At 46.5% G+C, this 12,138-nt stretch overlaps 1 protein-coding gene across 10 annotated transcripts in view; it reads left to right on the top strand.

The window, feature by feature from the left end:
* aff4 (AF4/FMR2 family, member 4) overlaps window positions 1-12,138 on the top strand; it is a 32,642-nt gene that overhangs the window by 11,250 nt on the left and 9,254 nt on the right. For 3 of the 10 annotated variants that reach the window (XM_056442860.1, XM_056442892.1, XM_056442842.1), the window contains exons 2-14: window positions 3,215-3,347; window positions 5,904-6,698; window positions 7,131-7,169; window positions 7,282-7,368; window positions 7,697-7,724; window positions 7,825-7,888; window positions 8,044-8,136; window positions 8,462-8,606; window positions 8,747-9,494; window positions 9,615-9,766; window positions 10,526-10,611; window positions 10,940-11,174; window positions 11,952-12,049. In XM_056442860.1, the coding sequence (XP_056298835.1) occupies window positions 3,219-3,347; window positions 5,904-6,698; window positions 7,131-7,169; window positions 7,282-7,368; window positions 7,697-7,724; window positions 7,825-7,888; window positions 8,044-8,136; window positions 8,462-8,606; window positions 8,747-9,494; window positions 9,615-9,766; window positions 10,526-10,611; window positions 10,940-11,174; window positions 11,952-12,049 (2,699 nt within the window). In that variant the 5' untranslated portion in view covers window positions 3,215-3,218. Of the gene's footprint in view, window positions 1-3,214; window positions 3,348-4,051; window positions 4,171-4,961; window positions 4,999-5,903; window positions 6,699-7,130; window positions 7,170-7,281; window positions 7,369-7,696; window positions 7,725-7,824; window positions 7,889-8,043; window positions 8,137-8,461; window positions 8,607-8,746; window positions 9,495-9,614; window positions 9,767-10,525; window positions 10,612-10,939; window positions 11,175-11,951; window positions 12,050-12,138 lie in introns of those variants that run through there. The other 7 variants (XM_056442866.1, XM_056442828.1, XM_056442834.1 and 4 more) reach the window with 5 other exon arrangements.

Below are 12,138 nucleotides of genomic sequence, written 5' to 3'. Positions count from 1 at the left end.
ATAAAACATTTGATCGCAAAAAAAAAAAAAAAACCATAAATTCAGATGTCCTGGGCGCAGATTTCTTTACTGAATATTCGCGGATAACAACAGTCGGTAAAACTTTAATTTCACAATGTTGGCGGTTAATGTTGAACTATATAATTAATCCACGGGTCACATGCGCGCCGAACCGCCAGATTGTCGCGTCTTCTTGTCCTCTTGTTCGCTGTTGATGCCCCCGGATAGAAACCAGAGGAGGGAAATCCTCCAACTCTTGGCTCAAATAAAACAAGTAGACGCTCGATGTAAAAGCGTGAAATGCTGTTTGGCAGCGAGCGTGAACCGGTCTGCGGGGCATGATGGATACGACGGGAGAGATCCCCGTCGCCACGCCGACGTCGTCGCTCAGTCATGTTGGGCGAAAGCTTAATTTAGTGCAGCGATTACATGTTCCTCCATTATGCTCAGCCACACTTGGCACGCGGTAATCTCATCCCCGCATCGTGTTATTCAGCTTTACTTCACTATAGTTTCTTCCAAACGAGAACTCCTAAATAATATAAATGTCTTGTGACACTTGTGATCTGTACGTGTTTACAGAAAGTCTTTCGGTTCTGTTTCTATCCGTCACATAAACCCGTTGTTGAACTTGTTTTTGGTTTACTTGTCCGTTTAGGCTGGTCTACGGACAATTTACCAAACGGGTTGTGCTCGGTAGCGGAAGCCATAGTCGCATCAAGTTGTTCTTTTTGCCATTTGGTGAATTTATAATACATTTTTAAAAAGGCACGCTGATATTTTTTTTTCCACCCTAAAGAGGACAGGAGTGATCTTTTTAGGAAATAGAACATATATTTATCCTTTTTTAAATTTGACCAAAAAATAATCCCTATTTTAATTAACTTTTTCTCATGTTGCAAAGGCACCAAAGTAGAACTCCAGCCGCCTGAATACAAACGATATAGTTGAAACCAAAAGCAGACGATTGAGCCACCGGTCTGATTTCAAGTGCGACAGTGTGACCGGGTGTAACTTCCTGTTCTGTAACCCAGAAACAATAGTTAGGGTTAATTATTTGGGCAGAATGAACAGGAGCTCTGTGTACAAAGGATTCTTTTGACCATTTAACAGATTCAGCCCAAAACTGAGGTCGGCGGGCTAATTTACCCTCGATATTCGACTCAATGCACCCATGGCATATAACCATTTTGTTTGTATCCAGTGGAGATGTAGAAACTGTTATGTCATGAAACCTTTTCTCAAACCACAGACTACGTTTATAGCACGAAAGACCATTAAAATCACAGGCGTCAAACACAAGGCCCGCCACGTCATTTTATGTGGCCCCTGACGGCTTCAAAGACACGTGATCACCTTTTCTTTTTAGAAATTGCAGAAAAATATCACAGGCTTTTATTTTGAAGGTTTACAATTAAACTGATTTATGTTATAATATTAGAGACATTGTCATTTTATGTGGCCCCTGACAACTTGAAAGACGCGCAATCACCTTTCTTTCTTTTTTAAATTGAAGAAAAATATCCAGAGCTTTATTTTGAAGGTTTGAAATTAAACTGATTCATGTAAAAAAAAAAATTGAGACATTTTCTGACGTAGAATATTTCTACACTCAAATAAACAACAATCAAATGCAAAGATAGATATTTAACACTATGTTTGAGTAGTTTATACAGTGTTTCAGTACTGGCCCTTAAAGAGGCAGCCATGATGCTGATGTGGCCCACATTGAAAATGAGTTTGACGCCTGATTTAAATGCTGTTGTTACTTAAATAACCAACGTCGAGCAGAATAAACCCGCATGTGGTTCTGCTGGCTCAAGGAGCCGCTCGTCCGTTCACTCGATGCACATTCGGTGTTGTGCAAAGTATCTTCGACGGCGTTTTTTGTTTAGTTTGAGACGCAGCGTAGTCTAAACGGCCCTCAGCTGTGTGAGCTTTACAGAGGAATGTTTGGATCGGCAAAACAAATTTGTTTTTCTCGTTTTCTTGACGCACCTGCTGATAAAACCGGTGCTGCCGGTGTGTCTCCAGCAGTTCGGTGGCCTTGGGTTTTTGGGGGAGATGTATTCTACCTCGCTGCCCTGTGAGGAGCGATGCCTCACAGGTGGGGGTTGTTGACGGAGTAAAACAGGCGGAGGCTTTGTGAAGGCGTCGGTTGGGAAATTACAATTTAGACTTGCTGATAAGCTTCCTGATAACCAGTCTGAGGAGTGGAAACGCTGTTTCTGCTGGATCTGTTTCTAAAACCAGGAGATCAGTTTTAACTTATGGAAAACCTGGAAAGGTCGTGGAGTTTTAAAATGTTTTTTTTCAGGCCTGGAAAAAAAGTCCCAAAGGTTTTGGAAAAGTCATGGATGTAAATTTGCATTTACAGTTTGATTAAAAGAATACATGTTTATATAGGCCTGGAAAAGTCATGGAAAAAAACTTAAATCGTAAAAGTTTTGGAAAAGTCATGGAAATTTGTTATCACAGTTTGAAATAATTGATATGTTCTTTTTAAAGAAAGACGCTCAAAATATAAGCCGGCGTACGCTCTCAATACGCAACATTTTCTACATTGTTCACGTTTATACCGAGATCTCAGTTTGGTCATGGAAAATTAGTTTAAAGTCATGGAAAAGTCATGGAAAAGTCCTGGTAATCCACTGGTCAGAACCCTGTATATGGCGCTCTTTCATAAATCATAAACCTGTCTATTTGAAGACGGTTTTATGTGAGTGGACGACCATCAAATGGTTCTTCCCACACATTGAAAAGGTGTGTAATCAGTTTCAGATGGGGGGGGGGGACATTGACTATCAGTACAAGCAGATTATCTGAACTTCTGCGTGTTGCCTGGAGCCGGAGAGGGACTACGTTCTCCATCTCTGTGCTCATCACGAGCGTCCTGTTCCAGTCGCTCTCCTCTTGGCGAACCCCAAAGTCGGAGTCGGCCAACGGTCGGAAACTTGAGCTCGTCGTCGGCGTTCGTTTCCGAGCCGAAGGAAGTCGCGGCGGCGGAGAGAACTGAAGGTCTCGTGTCGTTGCGTTATGTCACCTCGCTGCTTTTAGGGAAACTCAGAGACTCGCCAGGTGTTTCTTTCGTCGTTTTACAGCCGTCCTTGAAAAAAAACATTATTTTTTAAACCACAAGATAAGGAGTGTGTTTACAGTCCCTCCGCGGCGTGTTCTTATTGTTGACTTGTTGTTGTTCTGTTTGCGTTATTAGCAACATGAACCGTGAGGACCGGAATGTGCTCCGAATGAAAGAAAGAGAAAGGCGAAATCAAGAAATCCAGCAGGGAGGAGGAGGAGAGGCCTTTCCAGCAAATTCACCTCTCTTCCCTGAACCCTACAAAGTGGTAAGTTTGTTTACCTCTCCCTTCAGTTTTGACATGAAATTGATTTGTCAGTTTTTGGAGGAGTTTTTGTTGTTTTTGTAACCGCGACAGGAAGTGAAAACAAACCTACAGGAACATTCATGTCATCACCTACACCTTTTATTTTTTTATATATTTTTGCCTGCTTAGCCAGACCGCCGAGAGGAATGTTTAGCTTCAGGCGGCGGTGGAAGCCGTGTGTGTGTGTGTGTGTGTGTGTGTGTGTGTGTGTGTGATATGTAACTTTTGTTTGACTTCATTGCTTCAGTCTGGCAAAAGAAAAAAGTTGATTAGTTTTTAACTCAAGAAAATCCTGTTTTGTTGAACACATTTTGAGGCGGCCTTTTTGTTGGGTCTCGGGATCCTGCGTTTAACGGGACGAGAAGCAAACTCGTGAAATGACGCGTGCTCGTGAACGAGCTCTGTCCGTCTCTTTTTAATCGAGATGATTTCGGGACGCACGTTTCAATCTTAAGTGGCTGATCTGTGCGGGTTACGTTAACCACGGGTATTAAGAAACGGGATGCTTTCGGCTTGAATTAAATAACGGTCGGCTGTCAGATTTTAAAGCTATTGACTGACTCGAGTCTCTTGAATTATTTACACCTGTCTCTGCTGTTTTGTCGTGCAGCTGAAGGTAAACAGAAGATCATGCCCCCCCTCGTGTCTTCCTCCTGTGCTCTCAGATGCATATAGATGTCGGCCAGCCGGCCCTCTGCTCCTGGTCGGCCAGCATAATTCGTAAAGAGGATTTGAGTCCTCTGAACTGGTTCTAATCTTTGCCACTAACCAGATTTGCGTGGAGGTAAGTGGCGACTCTCTCCGGAGCCGGCCGTCACAGAGGCCGAGAGGAATGTGTCCTGACAGGTTGGGAGGAGAAAGGTGGACCAGAGGTGACTGATGAGTGACCTGTGTGTGTGTGTGTGTGTTTCTGGACCGCAACACATTGAAAGATAAGAAGCTGACTTTGAAGAATAGGAAAAGTCTGTGACCTCTTTGTGCACACGAGGCGACGAAAAGGCGGTCGCAGCAAATATCGTGCATGATTTTTAGTTTTTCTGTCTTCAGAAACGATAGTGCAGAGGAAACCAAACTGTTTAAGTCACTGGCGTTATTGCCCTTTGTGTCTCCTGCTCACGGCTTATGGAAGCCCCCCCCCCCCCCCCCCTCTGTCATGCTCCACTAAGTGAAGTTTACTGTGTTCAGCATTAAAGGCCATGTGTGCACGCAGCTGCAGCCGAGGAGGCCTCCCAGATGCAGACCAGCAACGCAGTAACATGTTTATGGGGCGGCGCTCTCACACTCTTAACTGCACAGAGTGAGGAGCACGCTCATGTTAAATATTGCTATATTTGATAGGGCACACACACTGTATATAAATGCATATCGTCTTTTAAAAAAAACCTCTATTCAAGTCGTCCTTTTTTTTTTTTTTTTAACACGTGCCGAGATCTGACTCTCCTCCAGAAACTTTAAAAAAGGAAATAACAAATCTAATCATTCGTGTTCGCCTTTTCTTCTTCTTTCTACGGCATTTTTAACCACAAAGATTTGGCAAATCAGACGGATTAAAAACTAAGTTTGTCATTTTTGCAGGCGAAAAGGTCAACATGGAAGTAAAGTTCCTAAAAAGGTTTGTGAGCGTTTCTGTAGACGGACACGGCCGTGTGATGCAATGTGGAGTGTTCTGCGTAGTCAATGAACCAACTGTGACGATTCAGGTGTTGATGGACATATTTTAATGTGATAAACTTGTTTTGAGTACTTGCATTCACAAAAAGCTGCAGTGTTTCTGTTCCTCTGGATAATCATCATAAAACGCCCCATTTCTATCCGTCCTTTGACGCTCCGCTTCACCGGCATGTGAGCCGTGCTGGGGGGGGGGGTCGTGCATGCTACGTCCGCGCTCGTCACCGTTTCCTGCTGGTGTTTCCTCGCCCCCCGTGTGTGCGTCTGTCAAACATAACGGAGGTTCCAAACGCTTCATGTGAAACTGGATATTCTGCACAGACTGTCACGGACTGATTGCCAGCAGGTCGGCTGGAACCTGTGGCTCTCGAGTGATTGATTAACCTTTTGTGGTGGAATTATGGGCGGACTTATCTCTGTTAACAGATGGGCGTGGACTGATCGGGGGACGGGGGGGTTGACGGATCTCTTCGTTCGATCAAATGTGTCCTCAAAGTCTTTTAAATGTAAAACTGATGACGCGTGGTTCAGGGTATAATTAGATTGTCTTTTTTCGTCCGATGTAAATCTGCATTTGAATTCTGCTCATTTTTGCATCTTTGTGATTTTGAAGTTGTTCTTTGAGTAATCCATGTTCTCTCCATTTTGATGGAAAGCAAAGCAATTAACCCAAGTGTTGAACTTGTGCCCATAATGACTGTTTTCTCTGCCCCTCTTCTCCTCTCTGCTTTCCCTCATTTCTCTCTCGCTTATTTTCCTCTCCACCAATTTTCTGTCTTCTTTCTCCCTTCATCACGCCATCCTCTATCCCCACCTCTCCCTCCCCCCTTTCTCTGCTTCTCTCTTCAGTCCAGCAAGGAAGATAAACTGTCAAGCCGTATTCAGAGCATGCTGGGCAATTACGACGAGATGAAAGAGCCGATTGGTGACACACTTCCTAAGCTTGGCGGTAAACCATCTAACAGCTCGTCTTCCTCCGAGGAGAAATCGGGCCCACCTCTGTTTGGCGGGGACCAGCGCGGCGTCGGTAGCGGTGGCAGCAGCCAGAGCAGCAAGTGGACTCCCGTTGGCCCCGCGGCAGGTGGCTCTTCGTCCCAGTCCCAGAAACGCTCCGGACTCCAGGGCGGCCACGTAAGTCAGAGGAGCGGCGGCGGCGGCAGTAGCCAAAGACACGGAGGGGAGGTGCGGGAAAAGAAGTCGAGTAAACACAGCGGGGAGCACTCGAAGTCGCACACGTCGAGTCCGGCCAAGGGCTCGCTGAGCTCCTCCTCCGGCGGCGGCGGCAACAGCCACTTGCGGAGCTCCTTGTCCGCCGAGCAGAACCACAGCAAGGAGCGCTACCGCTCCAAGTCCCCACGAGACCGGGAGCCCAACTGGGACTCTCCCTCACGGGTTCACACCTCCTTCCCCACCGGACAGCACTCGAGTCAGGCTTTTCCGCCGTCTCTCATGTCCAAGCCCGGCTCCATGCTGCAGAAGCCCACAGCGTATGTGCGGCCTATGGACGGCCAGGAAACGGCAGAACCCAAGAGCTCGCAAGCGGAAAGCTACAGTGGACAGTCGCACAGCAGCACCATGGGAGAGATGAAGTCCAACAGCAAGGCCTCGCTCTCCAAACTCAAGATGCCCTCACAGCCGGTAGAGGTGAGGCCCGTCTCCCGCTTTCTGTAAATGATTAATATATCGTAGAAGTCATTGCATGTGTGTGTGTGTATATATATATATTCTTTTTTTAAATTATTATTTATTTATATATTTATTTATTTATAGATATTTTTATAGATATTTATATATCTATAGATATTTATATATATATTTTTATATAATAATTAAAATATATTTATATATAATTTAAAAAAAGATAAATATATATAAAATGTATTGACTGAGCGGTGTTTATGTTCGGAGCATATATTTATAGTGATGTAATAACTGGAAGCGATGACCTCACACTTGGTCTGAATGAAGTCGTAGGTCTAATAAAATGCCTGAAGAAGACTCGTCCTCCTCCTACCTGCAGCACTGACCCTCATGTTGATTGTGAAAACGTGTTAAACGAGATGTTTCTGTCTTCAGGGATCTGGTGACGCCAACTGTGTCGATGAGATTCTGAAGGTAATTGTGTTTTCAGAAAGTATTCGGAGGAACTAAAAACAAAGTGGCACTACTCGTACCTCGCCACTAACTTTTCACATTCCCCCCCCCTCGTGTTTATTCTTTCTTTCAGGAAATGACTCAGTCTTGGCCCCCTCCGCTGACAGCCATCCACACCCCCTGCAAAACGGAGCCCTCCAAGTTTCCATTCCCCACCAAGGTTGGCATTGCACCGGCCCCTCTGTTTACTGTTGGACCGGATGCGTCGTGTTGTGATGCAACCGGACCGAACCAGAGCAACCTCTGAGTGGCCGTCTGACCAGAGCTATGAAGCTCAGGCATTGGTCGATTTTTAAATATCTGATGTTGAAACTAACGAAAGTTTGTTTTAACCTTCTAAGAATCAAAGTGCTGATAAACATCATAATAACTCGAGGAGTTTCATTTCAAATTGATTCGTTTATTTTGTCATTTGATTCGTTAAAACGAGCAAATCTTTTGTTTTTGTGAAAATAATTTAGACTGTCTTCCCTTCTTCTTCTTTTCAGGACTCTCACCCTTTTCCAAGCGGGCACAGTGAGTGCCACACATTTTCATTTCAGACTCAATATACAATAAATATGAATATAAATATGCTTATTGCTTATTGCTCATGAGTTTTGTTTGTGTTTTTAAGAGCGAGGTAGTTCGTCCAAGAGCTCGAGCAGCCACCAGTCCAAAGTGTGCGAAGACCAGCCCACGTAAGTACTCATCTTCTCTAGTTGTGAGCTTATGTTTATAGTCTTCCACATGTTATTGTTTAGACAACAAAGAGTTATGACGAGGTGGCAAACATGAAGTATCCGGCCATGCGTAGATGACCTCACGCTGTAATGAAACCGCTCCTCCGTCTCAGGGTCCTGGAAGACGACCTGAAGCTCAGCAGCAGCGAGGACAGCGACGGAGAACAGGACTCTGCAAAGAATGCCTCCAGGAACACGTCGGCAAGGTAAACCACGACACCTGTGTGTTTACGGGGGCGGGGCCTCAACCTTTGCACACATTAAGGTGTCCACACCTTTTCACAAAACCAACAGAGGGCGTTGGCGGTGACAATAACTGCATTGTGAGGCACAAGTACAGCTGATAAATCAATTATGGAGCCGTCTGGGGGGGGGGGGGGAGATCTAATCTGTGTGTCGTGGTTAAGGATAATCCTCAGCTTTTTAAGTGTTGCCATCCATTTTTTCCAGAGATCAGCATATTGAACACTTGATTTTAAAGTCCTCCTTTTGCACACGCTATAATGCCATGCCACACGTTTCCCCCGACAGCAATAACAGTGAAGGAGCGGAGCAGTCGAGGGACGACTCCAGCAGCCACAGCGGCTCGGAGAGCAGCTCGGGCTCCGACAGCGAGAGCGAGAGCAGCACCACGGACAGCGAGGCCAACGAGCCGCCGCGGCCCGCCTCTCCCGAGGTAACCGGGAGCTCTGAGCAAAGGGACTCAGGCGGCTCTCTGAACATCCGTACTTAAGATCGATGGCATCATCTGTTCATTCTTCTGTTTCCTGGGTTTCATACTCAGTCTCACCCGCGTGTTCTCCTGCTCCCCTTCAGCCCGAACAACCGATGGCCAACAAGTGGCAGCTGGACAACTGGTTCAAGAAGGCCAAGCAGTTCTCTCCGGCGTCTCCGGTGGACAATGTTCCGACCAAGTGCAAGAAAGAGGGCCGGGACAACGGCTCCGGACGCGGCTACAGTAGCCAGGGAGGGGGCTCAAAAGACTCGGCGGCGCCCACCCCGAGCAGGGACCTCCGGGCGGCGCAGAAGGGGGCGGAGGGCGGCCGCGGCCGGCAGAAATCCCCCGCCCAGAGCGAGGGCGGCGCAAACCCGCGGCGGAGCATGGGTAAAAAACAGCCCAAAAAGTCCGAGAAGCCCCCGGTGGTGGAGGAGCCCAAGGGCGGGCTGAGGGTGGAGAGCGAGCCGGCGCCGGAGATCCCTCCCCATCGGCCCAAAGCCGCCACCAAGGGCTCCCGCAAGCCCAGCATCAAAAAAGAACCCAAATCCTCTCCGAGGCCGACCGCGGCCGCCGTCACCACGGCGGATAAACGCAAAGCCAAGGCGCCCACCAAGACCTCGCAGAAGTCTCGGGAGTTCGTCGACACGGACTCGTCGTCGTCGGACTCCGAGGGGAACGACAGCATCCCGTCGTCGTCGCAGACGCCCAAGTACACGGAGAGCATCAGGACCCCCGTGTGCGTGTTTTCTCCAATGGAGGAAAAAGAGCTGCTGTCGCCCCTCAGTGACCCTGAGGAGCGCTACCCCACGAGGCAGCCCCAGCACCAGGTTTTACTCGTGAAGATCGGTCAGTCCGAGCCGCACGCGGCCTCTCTCCGTATTCCGTGCACTTGTGCTGAACCCCTGACGCCTTTTTCTTTTCCTCGGACCAAATTAAACCCGTCCCTCCCTCTCCCGTTTCCCGTAGATCTCAGCTTGCTGTCGAGGATCCCGGGGCGGCCCTACAAGGAGCCTGCGGAGATAAAAGTGGAGAGGGACGACTCTCTAGACCGGGACAGCAAAGACTTCATCAAACAGAGCTCGGAGAAGGGCTCCATTAAGGCCAAGAGGAAACACAAGGTTCGGGAGCAAACGTCGTTTGGATCGGTCTCAACATGTATTTCTCGCTTGTGAAAAGAGTCGGGGTGGTGGTGTTCACGCCTCGCTCGCCTGGACCAGTGCCTCCAACGCTGGGGGTTCAGTGCCTTGCTCATGGTCACGTCGACTTGCAACTAATGGGAAGAGCGGGGATCGAACCGACGACCTTGGGGTTGCAGGACGACCCCCTTGCCCCACTGAGCTACAGCCGCCCTTGGCATGATGAGAGGAAGCGTTTTGAGGCTAATCTCCACAGGACACATTCCTGACCAATGAGAGAACGGCTGGCTTACTTTTTATACAACTTTTGGCCTGCTCTTTAACAATGTCTTCAAATTGAGTTGCAATTGTATCACATTTGTCTCTAAAGAGGCACAAATGCAACAAACAGAAGGTCTGAAAACGGCCTAAAAGTTAAATGACGAAACAACATATAGATTAAAATAAAACCTGCTTTTTATTTTGATGTTTTTATTCATTTGTACTCCTCAGGGAGATAATGATCGTTCCATTTTGGTTTTATTTGGCGTCGTCATATCTGTGACGCTACCAAAGAGACTTTGAATCTCGGTGCTCTGATTGGGTGTCGCCGTGAGTTGGGGAACCACTGAGCGTTGGCTGGAGGTTGCGCTGAGTTCAAGTGCACAGTTCTTCGTCATGAAATCCCTTCCTCCAGAGGCACACACACAATAAATCCTTGAACATGTCTTTTAATTTCCTGCGACCTTTGTGTGTCTTTAGAACGATGAAGATGGCACGAAGCCAGAGATCAAGCGTTGCAAGCTCGAGGAGAAGTCCGCGTCTCACCATAAAAACAGCAGTAAAGAGTGAGTATCCTTTCTTTTCCTCAACATTATCTTTCAGACTATAAAACACCGCACAGTAGTACGTCATTTATTTACAGCTTCTTTTTAAATCTTCCTATAATTCACAAAAGAAAAACCTGTAATCTCTAGTTGTAAAGTCTCAGTGAAATATCTTGATTACATTATCGTCTCTTTAAGCCACTCCTACTCTCATAATAATGACATCAGGGCGATGATCGTAATGTTGATATCGCATTTTTTTTGTGTTAATATGTTTGCGATGTGGAGGAAGGTACTGCTGGTCCATTTAAAAAATAATAATAAACAATGTGGATTCTCATCCCATCAGGTCGAAGAGGTCGATGGAGAAGAAGGAGGAGCCGGTCCCCTCTCCGTCCATTTCGGGTCTTCAGCGGACGCCCAAGCAAGAGCATCCGAGTCGAAAGCGGACGGTCAGCCAGTCCTCCACCTCGTTGTCCAGCGGCACAGGAAGTGGGAAGGAGGGAAGCCACAGCACCAAGGGCAACTCCACCTCCAAGCACCGGAAAGGAGAGGACAAGGGGCGCGGCACGCGCGACGGCAAGGTGAGCAAAGGATCTACTGGGAAGGGAAAGTGCAATCTTTGTTTGTTTGTGTATTTTATTCAGTCAATCAAATACAATACAATATTATTCTATATAATATACAAAAGAGAAAGACTGAAAAGGTATAGGTAGAAGTGAAAAAATGCTTATAAATTCCTATTCTAAATTGAAATCAAAATAAATCAGAAAATGTATATAAAATAAAGAAAAACAACAAACAAAATAAAAAACAAAATATATTTATATATACTACCACATACATCTTCCATATAAATACATTTTTAATCACATTTATGACTCTCAAGAATTGTTTTATAAATAATTCCCTTGAAAACCAAAAAGGAGTTCACCATTCTTACATCCATTTCAACATTGTTCCAGAATTGGACTCCGACAACAGAAATACATCTTCTTTTAATCCCTTTTTTAGCCTTTTGTACCGTGAACTTACAAACATCTCTCAAATCATATTTACACTCATGTATTGAAAATAAACTTTGAAAGTGCAATCTTTCATCACGTTTGCCAACTGTGCATTTCCCCCCCGGTGGAACTTAAATATCGAAGCCTGTTTAGTGGAGAGAACACACTCTGTCGGTCTATATGTCTATATGCCCAAACATCCATAGAGGTCAACACATTCCTCCAGACGCCCTCGATTTCGCCCTTTTCTCCATTTTTTTCCCACTCATCCTCCACTTCAAACACCAGGCACCCCTGTTTTTTCTTTCTTCTTCTCCTTCCCTGAATCTTTCTTCCCTCTCGCCGTCTCTGCAGGAGAAATCCTCAAAGGGCTGCGATAACCAGCTGGCGGTGCCGCCGCTCTCCACGGATGGCTCCAAGTCTCAGAGATCCAAGCTGGTGTTTGAGGACAGGTAAGGGGAGCTCTTTCCACTGTGGATAACCCCTCAGCAGGGTACGCAGAGAGCACTGCTGTGGCGGATCTAGGGTTGCCTTTGATGCA

The sequence above is a fragment of the Pseudoliparis swirei genome, chromosome 3 (assembly GCF_029220125.1).
Source record: "Pseudoliparis swirei isolate HS2019 ecotype Mariana Trench chromosome 3, NWPU_hadal_v1, whole genome shotgun sequence".
Classification (NCBI taxonomy): Eukaryota; Metazoa; Chordata; class Actinopteri; order Perciformes; family Liparidae; genus Pseudoliparis; species Pseudoliparis swirei.
This window is presented reverse-complemented; position numbering and strand designations above follow the sequence as displayed.